This window comes from Vidua chalybeata, chromosome 6 (assembly GCF_026979565.1).
Source record: "Vidua chalybeata isolate OUT-0048 chromosome 6, bVidCha1 merged haplotype, whole genome shotgun sequence".
NCBI lineage: Eukaryota > Metazoa > Chordata > Aves > Passeriformes > Viduidae > Vidua > Vidua chalybeata.
In genome coordinates this window covers 61240601-61256572 of record NC_071535.1, presented here as the reverse complement: position 1 = coordinate 61256572, position 15972 = coordinate 61240601, and the positions used below count along the sequence as shown (strand labels likewise).

The 15972-nt window shown below is 37.4% G+C and overlaps 1 protein-coding gene across 1 annotated transcript in view; it reads left to right on the top strand.

Annotated features, from left to right (window-relative positions):
- ELP4 (elongator acetyltransferase complex subunit 4) overlaps positions 1 to 15972 on the top strand; it is a 139130-nt gene that overhangs the window by 36072 nt on the left and 87086 nt on the right. The window contains exons 6-7 of the mRNA XM_053946050.1: positions 4365 to 4449; positions 9462 to 9650. Coding sequence (XP_053802025.1) covers positions 4365 to 4449; positions 9462 to 9650 — 274 coding nt within the window. The remainder of the gene's footprint in view (positions 1 to 4364; positions 4450 to 9461; positions 9651 to 15972) is intronic.

Below are 15972 nucleotides of genomic sequence, written 5' to 3'. Positions count from 1 at the left end.
TTAAAATCAAATTAACTCATCAGCATAGTATAAGGAATGGACTTTATGCATTTGATTTTATAAGCCTTGTTTAATGCTGATATTGTCCCTGTGTACTAGCCTGATAAAAGTGCATCATTCTTACTATGTGGGTTCTACTCTCTTTTTTTTAGTTTAAATCTGACAGAAAAATTTGGTTTATGTAATTTTCTTGGCAAATTGGTAGAGCACAGGGTGATGTGGTAAGGAACATCAGATAAAGCTGGGCTTTGGAAGGCTTGTCTCCTTTTCCTCTCCCTGCCACCTCAACATGGATCTCCTCTGAGAAGCCTCTCCCAAGGAGATGAAGGAATTGTGGTGCTGGGATTAAAGGCAGGTACCAAGGTGGCAGCCAGCCAGCACTCCAAACATTGCCATGCAGTCTAAAAACTATATGATATATCACTGGGAATAGCAAACTCTTAGAAATCTGTGGGAAATGCAGAGTTGTGCAAGTCTCTTTCTTTACAGTAGATCATTTGTCTTCTAACTTTGGTTATTGCCATTTCTGACCACAAACGCGGTTGGTTTTGGATTCCCTGTTTTAAAAAGGTTGAACTAGGTCAGTGTTAAGACAAGGTGGGAGGGGAGAATTTTAAAAAATTGCAGTCCCTGATATATAAAGCTTGAAAAGAAGAATGGAAGTACTTGGAAAAATCCAAGCAGAGTTAAAAGCTGACATGCAGAGGATGTAACTCTGTCTTCTGCAGTCACGGGCTGCAGTAAATTGTAGTGGTAAAAATGCAGGCAGGAAATATGAAGGTGTTTTTCTAATGATTTGCACAAGAAGTTGCCTTGCAGCCATGAGTTAGGAGTATTGTGGAATCTCCATCACTAAAAATTCCTAAGCACAAGCCAGGTAAACCTCTGTCAGAGTAATTGTGAGGTCCTTTTCATCCCTGTATTTGTGATTCGTTAATTCACATTAATCATGATGTAGTCTAAATTAAATTAAATCCAAAAAAGAAATCCATTTTATTTCACCTGTTTCTCAGTGAGTGAACTGTCTCTAATTGTAGCTAATGTCTTTTTTAAGATCATTTCAGAGTTTCCCTTGCAGGATCAGAGATGTAGGGACTTTATGTAGGCCAGAAACTCTTGGCCCCTTGAGAAATCATGTATATTTATATATATGTCCCTCTCTGGCTATCCACACAAGCACTTGGTTTCTTTATGGACGTGGAAAGAAAGGTGATTTTTTGACTGATTAGATTAAAACTGACCTTTTCTTTGCAATTAAAAATGAGTTTTGGAGGTTACCAACATCCTTTGTTCACCTTAGAGTTTGGATCAGTGTTCCTTTTCTTTCCTGTGTTTTCACCTGTGAGTGTGTATCTGCTTTTAGACAGAGGGAGGGCTGTTACCCTGTAAACTGGCACCTGCCAGACAACATTTTATAGCCATCTTTGCTCTCCTTCCTGCAGCTCTGGGACCTGATGGCTGAATTAGACCCCAGGGTTCCCTTGGGATAATCACTCAAGGTGGATGGGAGTTCATTTCCCCGTGATAAAAATTAATTGAAGACAGGCTGCAAAGCCAGTGCTCCTAAAGGCAGCAGTAAATGAGCCTGGGTGTTTGATGCCAGGAGAAGGCACAAACCTTCTCTTCCTCATCTCACTTTTGTGTTGGGAAGGGCAGCTGTGTCCTGGTGCTAGCACTGAGCCCAGGTTTGCAGGGATGAGTGGCTGCCAGTTCTGCAGTGGTTGCTGCCAGGATATTCTGGAGTCCTGGTGGCTGCACTGCTGGAGCTGACACCCAGCTGGAAGGCAGGGATATCCATCCTCTCTGGTGGCTCTGTGCACTGCAGGCAACACTGATTTTCTATCTCTGCTTTCAGTCTCCTTCTTCAGGGCAATTACCAAACAAGGAGGTTTGATAATCTAAGGAACCAAAAGAAATAAGTTGTAGTTTTTCAGTAATACTTGTAAATCTTACCTTACCGTAAATCTTACCATACATGCTTTTGAAAAAGAATAAATTTATCTAGAGATAAATAAATTTAGATAAAGCAGGTTTGACTGTCTTGCCTAATGGAGTCTCCTTTTCCATAACAAGGCTATTTGTCATACCCTTGATAACCCAACCTTTGTTAACTGCTTGGAAACTATCAGCAGAGAAGTCAGAGCCTTCGTTGTAACCAGGATACCTTCTTGCCAGCTCCTGCTTTAGCCATCACTGAAGTGCTAAACAAAAAAAAAAGAGTAAAGAAGGAATTGTTTAAACTCATCATCAACATCAAGTCGTGTTTAGCAACAAAACCGAAAAAAGACTAGAAATTGGAAAAGAAGAAATCTCTTATTTCCTTCCTTAAATATTGTGACAAACATTGCCAGAAGGGTAATGCAACTTGCTTTTATAAACAGTGTTTCTGCAATATTTTTCATGCTCTTATTCACTTAAGATGGGTCAAATTCAAGGAAACCATGAATATTTTAGAAAGAGGTAGAAGAGCACCTGTTTTGACATTTTTTTTAATCTACACATATTACATTGTTTTTAAAAATTCTTTATTTGCTGCAAATCTCTTTCTGGTAGATTAATTGAAGTTCTATTTTATTTCTTTGTTTTAATGTTGGGACCCTATAATCCTGCTAGTGCTTTGGTTATTTTATTCTTTTATCCACTAACTTTTAAAAACAAGTGAGTAATGAATCAGAAATCAGCAAATATTTTGATTGCAGTATATATATTCTCTGGCAAAATAAAATAATATCATTGTGATAATTCAAAGACACAGAGAGAGAATTTTGGCTACTGTGGGGGGCTAAATTTCACCCTGTAAACTGACAGCTGCCACACAGTGTAGGCAGAACATTTAATAGCCATTCCTTTTGCAGCTGAGCACTGGGAAAGTGATGGACTTCAGAAGTTCAACTTGTTTTTTTTTTTTTTTCTATAGCAAGGCAGACTTTATGCATGAAATATCAGACTGAGATCATATACTGCCAGTTAATTTTCAGCTCTGAATTTCATAAAGGGTGTTAAATTCTTAAAGTGCTTTAGTTTAATCAGTAGCCTTCTAGGGCTACTAAATCTGAAACAAAAATAGGTTTTAATTTGGAAGCTCTCCTTTGTGTTCAGAGAAAGGTCATCTCCTAATGTTTTTTGCCTTTGATTGTTTCAAAACTCAAATTTATTTGGACCATGTGACTTTTTTCATTGTAGATATTTATAACTCAGGTATATTTGAGGGTTGGGATTGTGTGGATGCTGTTTTCCTAAAGGAAACACATTTTTGAGTCAAAGCAATGGTGCAGAAGACAGATCATTGCAATTCTTACATGCTTCTCAGAAAAGTTGAATTCTCTCCTCTGCCAAGGGATGAAAGCAAGTTTATTTGGGTTATTTCATCAGTAAAATGCATTTGGATAACAGTCTGGGCTCTTAGTAAAGTAATGGGAATAATATTAATAATAATATTTCATTAATATTTGGGTGGTCTCTCAAGGTGCTTCCAACCTGAGCTGTTACCAGACCAGGCATACATAAATTATGGAGCAAACGAGGCAAAATTTTTAGAGGCAAAACTTTCAAAATAACCTGTCATATTTCCCAAGAAGTACAGCAAGAGTTTGAATCCTCAACCTTTGATGGTAGTTAGTTAGACTGGAAGAAAATGTCAAAGCCAGAAAAGATAGAAGGGCTTAAGCTGCAGTGAGGAACCTGCATCAGGCCCAGACATCCAACCCAGTGTGGTCCATGGGATTTAGGAAAACAATTTCTCTTTTAAAAGCGAGAACCTGAATTGCTCTTTGAAGGTAAAAAGCTTCTAAGTCTGACAAGATGATTTGTTGAACTTTCATTTTGTGTTAAGTCTGCTTAAAACCATTTTTAGCCATCGGTTTGCTTTTGTTTGTTTTTCTGAGTGTTATATTTTCTAAACAATACATAGAATAAATGCCACCTTGCAATTTTGCTGTCATGCAAATAAAGCTGTGAAAATGTATGAAAATTTTCACAGAAAGTCAGCTCTGTTCATCGGGGTATACCTGGAATAACAACTGGGTAGATCTCTGTCTGTTACAGAAAATTAGTACTGGGCTGGAATGGTTTCAACTTTAAGTTGATACTTAAATGTAAGTGAGCCTGATATAATTAAGTTATCTTAATCCCTAGAGATTTTAGCTTTCACTAAATGTCTGAGCACTGAACTAGTTAATATGAAGCAATCACAACTGCTTATAATGTCTGAATTTGGCTTTTTTTTTTTTCTTCTCTGACACCTCTTTTCTGTGTGACACTTGCACTGAAAGCTGCATCTGTTCATATTTATTTTTTATACAGCTGTTAGAGACATACAGGAGAATATTAAAACGTGTAGCTAAAATATTTCTGCTTCCCAACAGGAATATGAACAGTGGTTATGCAAGGCTGCTTCAGTCCATTCAGAGGATCATTTCCCAGGAAGGCTTTGATGGCTCTGATCCCCAGGTACTGAAGACACTCACACTCCTCTTTAATCCTGTAACTGTTCTTTTCTTGCTTTTCTTGCACAACGTCTTGGACAAATTATTAAGGAACAAATTGTTTCTAAGCATTGCTGAAGTAAACAAGCAAAAAAAGAGTGTTGTTCATGTTTTAAGTTTTTTTTTTTTTTTGAGTTTTTACCTGTCAGATATATGCAGAGAAAGAAATGTAAGACAGCATTAATAAAATGCATTTTCTATGCAATTAGCTAATAGATGGATAGCCAAATATAATGGGAATAAGCAAAACACATTTTCACCTACCATATTTGTTTTTCAAATTATTGCTTTAGCATAATTTGAGGTTCAAGGTTCTTGAGGTTAAACATCCCTAAACTTTCAGGTTTTTTTATTTTTGTTTTAACTGGTGTGAATTTTTTAATTGATTAAATGGTAGTATCTTTATGTGGTGAGTATTGAAAGAGAAGTAAAGAAATAATTTTACATTTTTCAATTTAGTATTTCAATTTGCGAATCAAAACAGCTTATCAGCCTTCCAAAAATCTCTGTACTCTTCACAGAGCATAATGTGGGTAATCAAAACCACTTTAAGTGTAGCAACATAGGCTGCAAGACCTTTTCTAATCTGAGCAGTGCCCTATAAGTTATTCTTTGTCATATTCAGTAACGTGGCAGTCCTTTGGTGCTGATGGTAATAATATAATAAATTGTATATATTGATGCTCAATTGAAAAATCGTGCAATAGAAATGCTACTGCAAAGTCAATTAGCGTGGACTCTGCAGAGCCTGAAATGATTTAATACAAGTCCAATGTCTGAGGAATATCTTGGGAGTCATTTTTGCAGGGAGAGGATGCAGGAGGGGATGTTTTCCTTTGTGCCAGCTTCAGGAGCGTTCCCTGCACCGAGCCCTCGTGTGTAAATGTCGGTGCTCGTGCTCAGCCGAGATGTCTGGGAGGGTTTTGCCTTCCCCTCGGTGGCAGTGCCAGCCTGGAGAAGGCCATTGGTCCCTGCCAGGCCCCTCTCCCCACGGTAGCCATGGCAACAGGGATGTGTGTCATCCTCCTGTGCCGCTCGGGGATGCTCCTCCTGCCTCGGAGCCCTGGGTGACACAAGCACCCTGCCAGCCTCCTGCCCAAGACACCAGCCTCTTGTTGCTTCTTTTTCTTTATACACACACATATATCAAAAAAAAAAAAAAAAAAGAAGGCTTTTCAGAGCCAGCACCTGGCTGGTTTTTTGTTTGCAAAAATTAAACGTCGCCGATCGTTGTTTTCTCTGCTTTTTGTCAGTTGTTTCAAAATGTCTTGCTAGAGTCAATAAAACAGAACCAGAACTTTAACTGAGATGAAGCTAACAGTATCTGTTTGCTCAATAATACATATAAGTTTCAAAGGTGAAGCTTTAAAAGTTAGTTTTCAGGCCAGTTTATTGATCTAGAAAGCCATTAGCACTCTGTAGTTCTTTCTGTTTCAAGGGAGGTAAGGCATATGATTTCCTGGAGTGGTTTCTGTTCCTTTCTTTCAATATTCCACTTTTCCCCTTGCATCATCTTTCTTTGTACACTCAAATTTTGCACATGTAGAAGCCTTGTATAATACACACTTCTTTAAAAATGTGTCCAGACTTGAATGTAGCAGTGGCCCAGAACACACCTTGCATCTTTTATTTGCCAAATTTCTGAGCAATTCTCTGCTATTTCATTTACTGAGCCCTCAGAAGTGCTTTTTAAATAGGCAGGTGTGAAGATTGTAAGGAGCAGCCTATATCTTCTGTGTATAGTTGCCATATATAATCATAAAAGCTTCTGAGAAGTTTGTGCATGTACCCCCACCACGACCCCCAAATAATCTTCTACCTGACTGGTAAAACTTTCAGATATTTCTGGCTGCTTTCACATCAATATGCCAATGATACTTAGATTTACTCCTTTATTTGAAGAAAGCTGAGCAGAATGTGACTCTCCCCAGCTGAGAGATGGTTTGACACAATTGGGGAAAGAAGTGAAAGCCATCATTAGAGGTTTGGTAAACCTTTGATGAAATGCTCAGGCATCTCTAGGACCTAGTACAGTTAGTTAACATTAGGTAATAATTAATAATTAGTTAATATTTGGAAAATCAGGGCTTGAATTACCTAGAAGCTACAAATACAAGCATCATGTTTACAGCCTTTCTAAAAGGTTCCCAGTAACTCTGCTGCTGGGAATCCTTTATCAATTGATCATGGCATTAAGTTATATAGAATAGTACCCCTTTGTTTCAGAGTATTTTGGGGTTTGCATGTTTGACATCAGAGCTTTAATAGGCAACTATTTCCTTAATATTAATTTTGTATACTTTGGAAGCTTCCAGGGTAATTGTTTGGGGGGGGATTTTTTCTTTTTGCTGGCTTGGAGTTGGGTTTTCTGAATTCTTCATAATCAGAATTTCTGCTGCCAAATCAAACACTGTTACAAAAATTACATGAAAAAAAAATTTTAAATACTAGAAAATAAATCCAAACTTCCTAAGACTAATACAAATACTAAAGATCTAGTGGTAAAAGAATGTTATCCTACTCTTTACAGCAGGCTGGCTGTGGGAGAATATTAGACTTGCACTTTTCTTATATTTCAGTTTTGGAATAAATGAAATAGAAATAAAATATGTATATTATATATATTATTATATGTATATTTACAGATAATAAATTATGCTGGAAGTTCAATTACTGGCTAAATAAATACATCTGATGTTACCTGATGTTTGAATAGCTTTTACTACTCATATGATTTGATGTTGTGAAATAAGCATCTGTCATGCTCTCTCCATTAAGAGAACAGTTTTTTCTTCTGTGTGTTGTTCTTATGGATGTTCCTCATAAGGAAAAATATTTTTCTCATTTAAAAAGTTTCTGTAAGTTTTATGTATGCTTGTGTTGAAATTATGAAATACTGTAGCACTTTGTCTGCCTGGTTAATATCCATGATATCTGGATAAAGGAGTTTTCTTAAATGCCTGGGTTTTTTTCCTGTTGCTTAAGTGCACATCAAGAATTGCCTGAATCTGCTCTGATCAGAAGTAATTAAAGAATATTCTACTAAAACTTCGCTTTTTGCAATTCTTTTTAAAACTGAACCCCTGATCTGAGGGGATGCCTTACAGAGAAGTGTTGTATTATCCCGTACTGTTGTACTGATGTTCATAAAGTAGTGTAAAAAGTTCTCTTTTCGTAACTACAGCCTAAAAGGCTGCAAAGCCTGAGACTAAAGAAGCCAGAGTTGAAACCCAGATTGCTTCCCCAGGGACTGGGAGTGAATTGGCAGATCAGCTCCCTGGGTGAGACACACAAGAGGATAAAAGCAGAGCCACGAGGGGCTGTGTCTCACCACCCAGGCTCTGCCTATCCAACATGGATAAGGAAGCTTTGGGAACAGCAGCCTCTTGTCTTCTCTAAACCTTTCCTCTGGATTTCCAGAGCAGCTGTGCTGTGGTTTGTGCTTGATAGTTGCTGTTTATTCCAGCTGTTGGAAATTAATATCTGCTGATGCCTTGGGAAGGCTGCCCTGGAGCAGAGGCTGGGCAGAGCTAAAGAACAAAGCAGGGATTGATTCAAAGGATCTCCTCCATGGATCCACCTTGGGCAGCACCAGAGCCCAGCCAGGGCTGCAGCCAAGAGGAACCAAAATGGTCCCAAAATGCACGAGCGCTCCCGGGGGCTCTCACTGGGATCAGCTCTGCTCCATTTGCACCTTGCAGTTCATTGTCCCATTCCAGCTTTAGCCCAGGCACTCCCATCCTGCTTGTTTTTCTCTCTCCAGCCCACGCTGTTTGTGCTCCTGGGCCTGAGCTTTGGATCATTTGTCCTTGGTGCCCAGCTGGAGCAGGAATTGTTTTGTCTCCCTGCTCTGTGCACAGAGCTCCCCATCCCCTCATGTGAAGCTCAGAAGTGCACACTGGAGCAGCCCAGGATGTGAAAAATGGAAAAGCTGAACCTGAGGCATCACTGCAGTTTATCAAAACACTTTTCTCTTGTGAAAAGTACCTACAAGCTTTTACTTATCAAAACTGGTATTTATATATGTGTGTGTTTATAATTAAAGAAAGCTGGTCTTCAAGTATGAACCCTAAACCCTAAATGTTTCTTTGATTACCTTGTGCAGGAAGTCTTTCAACAAGGGAGTTCATTGTCTCTTTTTCAGCTATTGATAGCAAATATATCTAAAATCCTTTCCAAAGACCACCAGGAAAGGTCACATCAAACAAGCAGAAATGGGAATTGTCATCATGAGAGATATATTTGCATAAACTTTGCATGAACAAATTACAACTTTGACTTCATCATCTGTCCCTTCAGAAAAGGAGCTTTACCTTGGCCTCTAAAGCAGACCAGAAACTCTCATGTCAAGGTGTGGTCCTTAAGGGACAATCTGCTGATGTCCCCATCAGACTGTGTTCCCACAGCTGTGGCTACAACTTCCTTCCTTTCTGGGAAGGAGTTGAAAGGGACATCAGGGATACTTGGAGACTTCTAAGGCAGTGACCTTGTTCTCTCAGAAGGAGCAGAAAAAGTGGAACTGAAGCAACCGGTGGAATAGTCAGGTTATGGAAGTGACACAGTGGAAAGGTGAAAATAGAGGGAGAAGTTGTTTGATTACTCCAGCAGATTGTCTTAGAACTGGGAGAAAATACTCTTCTACGTGATTTTTAGGACAGTGATGGAGCAGAGAAAGGACATAAAAGGTCCTAGTGTTATTACTGGATTTTATTTCAGAATACACTTGTATTTTTTAACCAGTTAAATATAAATTAGGAGTTCTGAGTATTTCCATGTGTCTATTATATTTGTACTTGCTTATCCACGATATCTAAGCAGTGAAAAAAAATCCCATTCCATTTGCATTTTTATAAGATCGACATCATCACTATGATTACATAAAACACATAATTATTCTGGATATGCATTCTAAAATTTGTGTTTCTCCTAACGTTTAAAAAATAACAAATTCTTTTTTTTTTCTTCCTCCCTCAACAGAAAAAACAAAGGAATGTTTTGAGGATAGGAATCCAGAGCCTGGGTTCCATATTGTGGGGTGATGATGTTTGTTGCAGTGATACTCCTGAAGATCCTCAGAGCCTGACAAAATTCCTCTATGTTCTGCGTGGCCTGCTCAGGAAATCCTTGTCAGCCTGCATCATCACCATGCCTGCTCACCTCATCCAGGTAGGAATGCTGCTTTTGCTGGATTGCAGAGCTGCCACACCACTTAGCAAAAGTTTAAAGCTTCTGTGCAAAAAACAAAAAACAAAACAAAACAAAACAAAACAAAAAAAAAACCAAAAAAAAAACAAAAAAAAAAAAAAAACAAACAAAAACAACAACAACAACAAAACAAAAAAAAAACAAAAAAAAAAAAAAAAAAAAAAAAAAAAAAAAAACAAGAACAAAAAAAAGCAGTTCTGGACATTTTTAAAAATCTTTTTGTTCAAAGTTTGAACTTAAAACATGACTGTGTCGTATGCTTTATGATTTTGTGGGAAGAGTCATGCTGCAAAATCTACACAGACCTAAGTAGAAAATTATTTTAGGAATGCTGTTTAGTAGTCTACTAAAGCACACAGATTTTGGGGGTTTTATTGATGAAACTTCTAGGGCAAGCAGTGCATGAAGAAAAAAGAAAATTCTCTTTTCTCGACCACAAAAATAGGAATACATTATTCTGGAAGAGGACTTCAAGAAAATGACACAAAAAATGTACCCAACTATGAATTTTAAGAACAGTTATGCCAAATGTGGGTCTTACTCTTTTTTTAAAAACTGTCAAAATTTCAGAAACTGTAGGGAAAGCAAATAGTATAGTTATAGAAATCTCTTTTTCAGTTATTTTTCCAACATCTCTATGCACTTTCCCAGTGCTTTTTGGAGTACCAATACAAGGCTTTGCAGTCTGCTGTCTTTATCTAAAATGCTCATTCTAGTGATATCTGATCTTGTTTTTAAAGGTACAGATTTGCTCTATAATTCTAATATCCTCTTATATTGGGACTAGGAGCAAGCCAGTTGTGGCATGAGCCATTTTCCCAACTGCAAAATCAGAAACAATTCACAGCATTGTTCCTGACAGCATACAGAGACTTAAATGCATCTTCTGAAAATAAACTGTTTTAGCAAAAGGAAAAATGTAGGTAGCCTTTTGTTCTGTGAGTGGTACTGTAGCTTACAAAAGCAAAAATATTATTATTCACAATGCATAGGGAGCCTGTAATTTTAGATATTTGATTATAGTAAAAAAGTACTGGGTAAAGCCTCAGATTATGCAAAATATTTTCATAGTAGGTGAGTTTATCAATAGATTAAATCCTGGTTTAGGTAGATACATGACTCACATGTACTGCATTTTGTTAAAGGTCTTTGAATACCTGCAAATGGTTTTTATTTAGATACCAATGCAATTAATCCTTTGAAAGTAAAGAAGGTCGATTTTCTAGTTTTACCATTGTAGTCCAAATCATATGAATATTTCTCTTGCAGTACATACCTCCATCTCCTCAGTTATTATTTTTAAATATTAGGTGGCAATCTGCCTTCAGAAAGAAGGACACTTAAATTTAATGCAAGAAATAGAATTTGTAAATGTAAAACTATGGTCCTACTTCTCACACCCTGGAATTGCCTGTCCATAATTGGGATATACAACCCTTTCTATTGTAGTCTTCTTTGTATGCCATGCCAAGAAAAAGTACATTTGTATTTTAGAGAAGCACAGAAGTGTCTCTAAGACAGAAAGCTTGTTTCAAACTTACTCAAGAAGTTGATTATTGGTTTGTGTTTAAAAATTCCAGACAGTTAGGACTGAAATTATACCACTTTTTTTTAAATAACTGAACTTTTAATCTTTACAGTAAGTGCTAGAAAATTCTGAATTAAAAAAAAAAAAAGAAATGTACAGAATGTGCAGAATCTTTGCTTAGCTATCTTAAACAAACAAGGGCATTAATTTCATTTCATTTTTTTTTTTAATTGGTGTACACCGCGCCGTGGGGAGGGCTGTCATTAGGAGGAGCAAAGCTGCTGAGGGTCCCTCCTAGGCCACAGCAGTGAGTTCCCAGAGCCCTGCTGAGCTGTTGCTGCCCTCTCCAAGAAGCAGAGAGGACTTGGGAGTTAGTTAGAGAGCCCCTGGGAGCGTGTGTGCAGCCTCCCTGGCACTGGTAATTGGGGATGCTGGCCCAACATGTGCTCGCTGCAGACGGAGCTGCCTGATGATCACAGCAGCTGCTCTCCTTCCCTCTGCACAGCTCCTCTCCTCTCTGCTGCACCACAAAAGTAAAGAAAGCATCCCTTCTTCCCAGCAGAGAGACACACAGGGATTTTTTATTTTTTTTTTTTTGTTGTTCCAAGTGTGTATCTGTTTAATTCGATCAGCCAGTTCTAGCACGTGCTTTATCTGCTGAACATTCAAGCCAGTGCATTGAGCACATTGAGAATTCACGGTTTTCCTGAGGATGTAGTGAATTCCCCATTTTTTCCTGAAATAGAGAATTCACAGTTTTCCCCTTTTTTTTCCCTGAAATAGAGAATCCACACTGTTCTCCTGAAGATGTAGTGAATTCCCCATTTTTTCCCTAAAATAGAGAATTCACATTGTTTTCTTGAAGATGTAGTGAATTCCCCATTTTTTCTCTGAAATAAAGAATTCACACTGTTCTCCTGAAGATATAGTGAATTCCCCATTTTTTCCTGAAATAGGGAATTCACACTGTTTTCCCCATTTTTTCCATTAAATAGAGAATTCTCACTGTTCTCCTGAACATGTAGTGAATTCCCCATTTTTTCCCTCAAATAGAGAATTCACACTGTTTTCCCCATTTTTTCCCCTGAAATAGAGAATTCTCACTGTTCTCCTGGAGATGTAGTGAATTCCCCAATTTTTCCCCTGAAATAGAGAATTCACACTGTTTTCCCCATTTTTTCCTGAAATAGAGAATTCACAGTGTTCTCCTGAAGATGTAGTGAATTCCCCATTTTTTCCCCTGAAATAGAGAATTCACACTGTTTTCCCCATTTTTTCCTGAAATAGAGAATTCACAGTGTTCTCCTGAAGATGTAGTGAATTCCCCATTTTTTCCTGAAATAGGGAATTCACACTGTTTTCCCCATTTTTTCCATTAAATAGAGAATTCTCACTGTTCTCCTGAACATGTAGTGAATTCCCCATTTTTTCCCTCAAATAGAGAATTCACACTGTTTTCCCCATTTTTTCCCCTGAAATAGAGAATTCTCACTGTTCTCCTGGAGATGTAGTGAATTCCCCAATTTTTCCCCTGAAATAGAGAATTCACACTGTTTTCCCCATTTTTTCCCCTGAAATAGAGAATTCACACTGTTCTCCTGGAGATGTAGTGAATTCCCATTTTTTCCCTGAAATAGAGAATTCACACTGTTTTCCCCATTTTTTCCCCTGAAATAGAGAATTCACACTGTTCTCCTGGAGATGTAGTGAATTCCCATTTTTTCCCTGAAATAGAGAATTCACACTGTTTTCCCCATTTTTTCCCTGAAATAGAGAATTCACAGTGTTTTCCTGAAGACATAGTGAATTCTTCCCCATTTTTTCCCCTGAAATAGAGAATTCCCAGTGTTTTCCTGAAGATGAGTGAATTCCCCATTTTTTTCCCTGCAACAGAGAATTCACACTGTTCTCCTGAAGATGTAGTGAATTCCCATTTTTTCCTGAAATAGAGGATTCACACTGTTCTCCTGAAGATGTAGTGAATTCCCCATATTTTCCTGAAATAGAGAATTCACACTGTTTTCTTGAAGATGTAGTGAATTCCCCATATTTCCCTGAAATAGAGAATTCACATTGTTTTCCTGAAGATGTAGTGAATTCCCCATTTTTTTCCCTGAACTGCTCTAGTATTCTCTAATAGTTCCTCCACTTCCCAGGCTGTAGTTCAGCCCCTAACTAAATTAATTGGGTGGCCTCCAAGTAAATTCTTCACATGTGTCATTTTCGTGAAGGACATGTAAGTTCAAAATCACGTTTACTCAAAGTTTTGTCTGGGTGACAGATACAAAAAAAATCGTTTTGTCTTTGCCTGCTTTGTCATGAAAAAGTAGATTTTTGGTAGTGACGTAGCTTATCTTACCTCTGTCAGTCTCCAGTACTAGATACTCCAGTGAAGAAGAAATAAAATAATTGGTGGTAGTGATTTTTGACAGGGGCAATGTCTTTTCAAGCCAGACAAATCCTGGTTTATATATATATATATATTTTTTTTTAATGGTTTTCTTTTCTGTGTTTTGCCAAATACTCTGCATGTTATACTGCGACAGGGAGTTCACAAATTGAATCTACATGGTTTCTTTCTCTTTCAGAAAGTTTAATTTTGCCTTTATCTTTCATTTATTATCCTTGTTCTCGGCTGGTGAGACATTAAAATGATCCTCCCTATTTCCTATTTTCTGTATTCTGGTCTGTAATTTTTCTCTTGCTGCCTCCTTAATCTGTTTCTAAACAGCCACTTTGCCTTTTTACATAATAAAACAATGCTGTTATTGTTTGTTCACTTTCCCTACGTTCTCCTGTCTGGTTTGACTCTTCAGTGATTACAGAGCATTAAACAGTGATTTTGTTCTTGATGTTTTTCCCTCAGTGATACACATGCACCAGTTTGGCTCTTACATTATTCCAGCAATCCGTTGTCTTAGATTTAATAACTTGGAATCTCATTTATCCAAAGATAATGCTCCTGAATCCAGCCTGGGGGGACAGTTCATGGTGTTCTGTAAGGCTGTATTTTGGTTTGCAAAAAAAGTCAGTTTGTGTGTGGGGTTTTTCCAGAGTGATTGGAAAAAAATTGTAGTCCACTAAAGCCCACAGGTTTTGGGGGTTTTATTGATGAAACTTCTAGGGCAAGCAGTGCATGAAGAAAAAAGCAAATTCTCTCTTCTCAACCACAAAAATAGGAACACATTATTCTGGAAGAGGGTTTCAAGAAAATGGCACAAAAAAATTTATCCAATTATGAATTTTATTCGGGTGATGCATGACAAGTTTTACTTGATTGATATTTTCTACCGATTGCACATCCTCTTATCTTACACTGTCTGTCAGGTAATAAATATTGAGCTACTTACAAGTGTGATTAAAATAGTTGATGGAAGGTTATTTTTCAAGTCTTCCTACTGCTTCTTGAAAATGCATTGTGCCTAGGAAATCATATGGTACATTTGAAAAGGGAAAATTACTTCCATTTTTAAAATCTAGCATTGATCAAGGAGGGCAGACTGAAGAGGCATTTCGTTTGTTGTTACAATTCCCAAGTTTAAGGAATATTATAAAAGCAAGTAAGAATTCTTTTTCTGCGTTTTGATAATCAGTGCATTTAAATACCTACATTTAGAAAAAGAATTATTGTGCAATTGTGTGAATGAAAGGACTTTATTTTCACTTGTCTATAATGGAAAAGTTCTAAATTAGAATTTAAAATCTTTTCCCGTTTTATTTTTTTTTACTTTAATTACTAGAAATCATTGGTAAATCCAAGGACATCTCTCCCTCAAAATACTAAAAAATGTTTTAAATTCTATTCCTGTTCTTCCCTATTTTGTATCACTTAAGTAGTAGTAGATTTTTTTTTTTTTTGAGTGGGTTTTTATATTCAGTGGGGAAAGCATAGCACTTGTTAAAGCCATGCTTTATTTTGAACTCAAAGCTGGTATTACTGGTAAGGACTAAAACCCACATTAGTCAGCACGTACCAAGGGAAATTAATTGACTAATGAAAAGTCAGTATGAATAAGTCTTCTTATAGAGCCTGTCCTCAGAGACTGAAGTTCTGTTTAGCAAATTTTCATCATTTCATCCGGTAGGTTAAAAAATTAATTTCCTACAATATTAATGTTTTGATGTTTTGAATTCACCCAAGTGCAGAAGTTACTGTACGTTTCAGTGCAGAAAAATTGAGAAACAAACCTTTTCACATCCCAAGCCTTTTGTGCTCACACTGAGTGATTTAGCAGCTAAACTCAAAAGTCAAGCAAGGGAGTGCTTCAGAACCCATTGCTAATGTAGGATTATGAGATGTGAGCTCCTATAGCTGGTGAATTTCTCACAGTTTGAAATCTTTACTCCTGTGGCAAGAGCTGAGAGTGACTGCCTACCTTAGAGCTCTCACTTCTGAGAGTTCCCTGCTGTAAAGTGCTGAATAACCTCCAAATGTATTTGGTGAGGTAGCTGCAGGAAGATTTGCATTGAGATCCAACATCATGTGGCTTCTGTATCATGGTTAAGGAAGCTTTCAAATTTCTCTGCAGAATAGAAGCCATGAAGATGAAATGGTCAGAGTATTTTTCTGTACGTGCTTTTTAATGTTGCATGTTGCTTTTTGTTGTATGTGAGACGTAGATTTTAACGACTGTACCAGGTAAGTGTCAAGAGTTGTAAGTTTATGACACGTATTTTGGGTTATCCACATAGTTTCAGGATTATGAGTATTTTGGTTTTTAGACATTCATAAAAGCATCTTTAAAATTCTGAGTA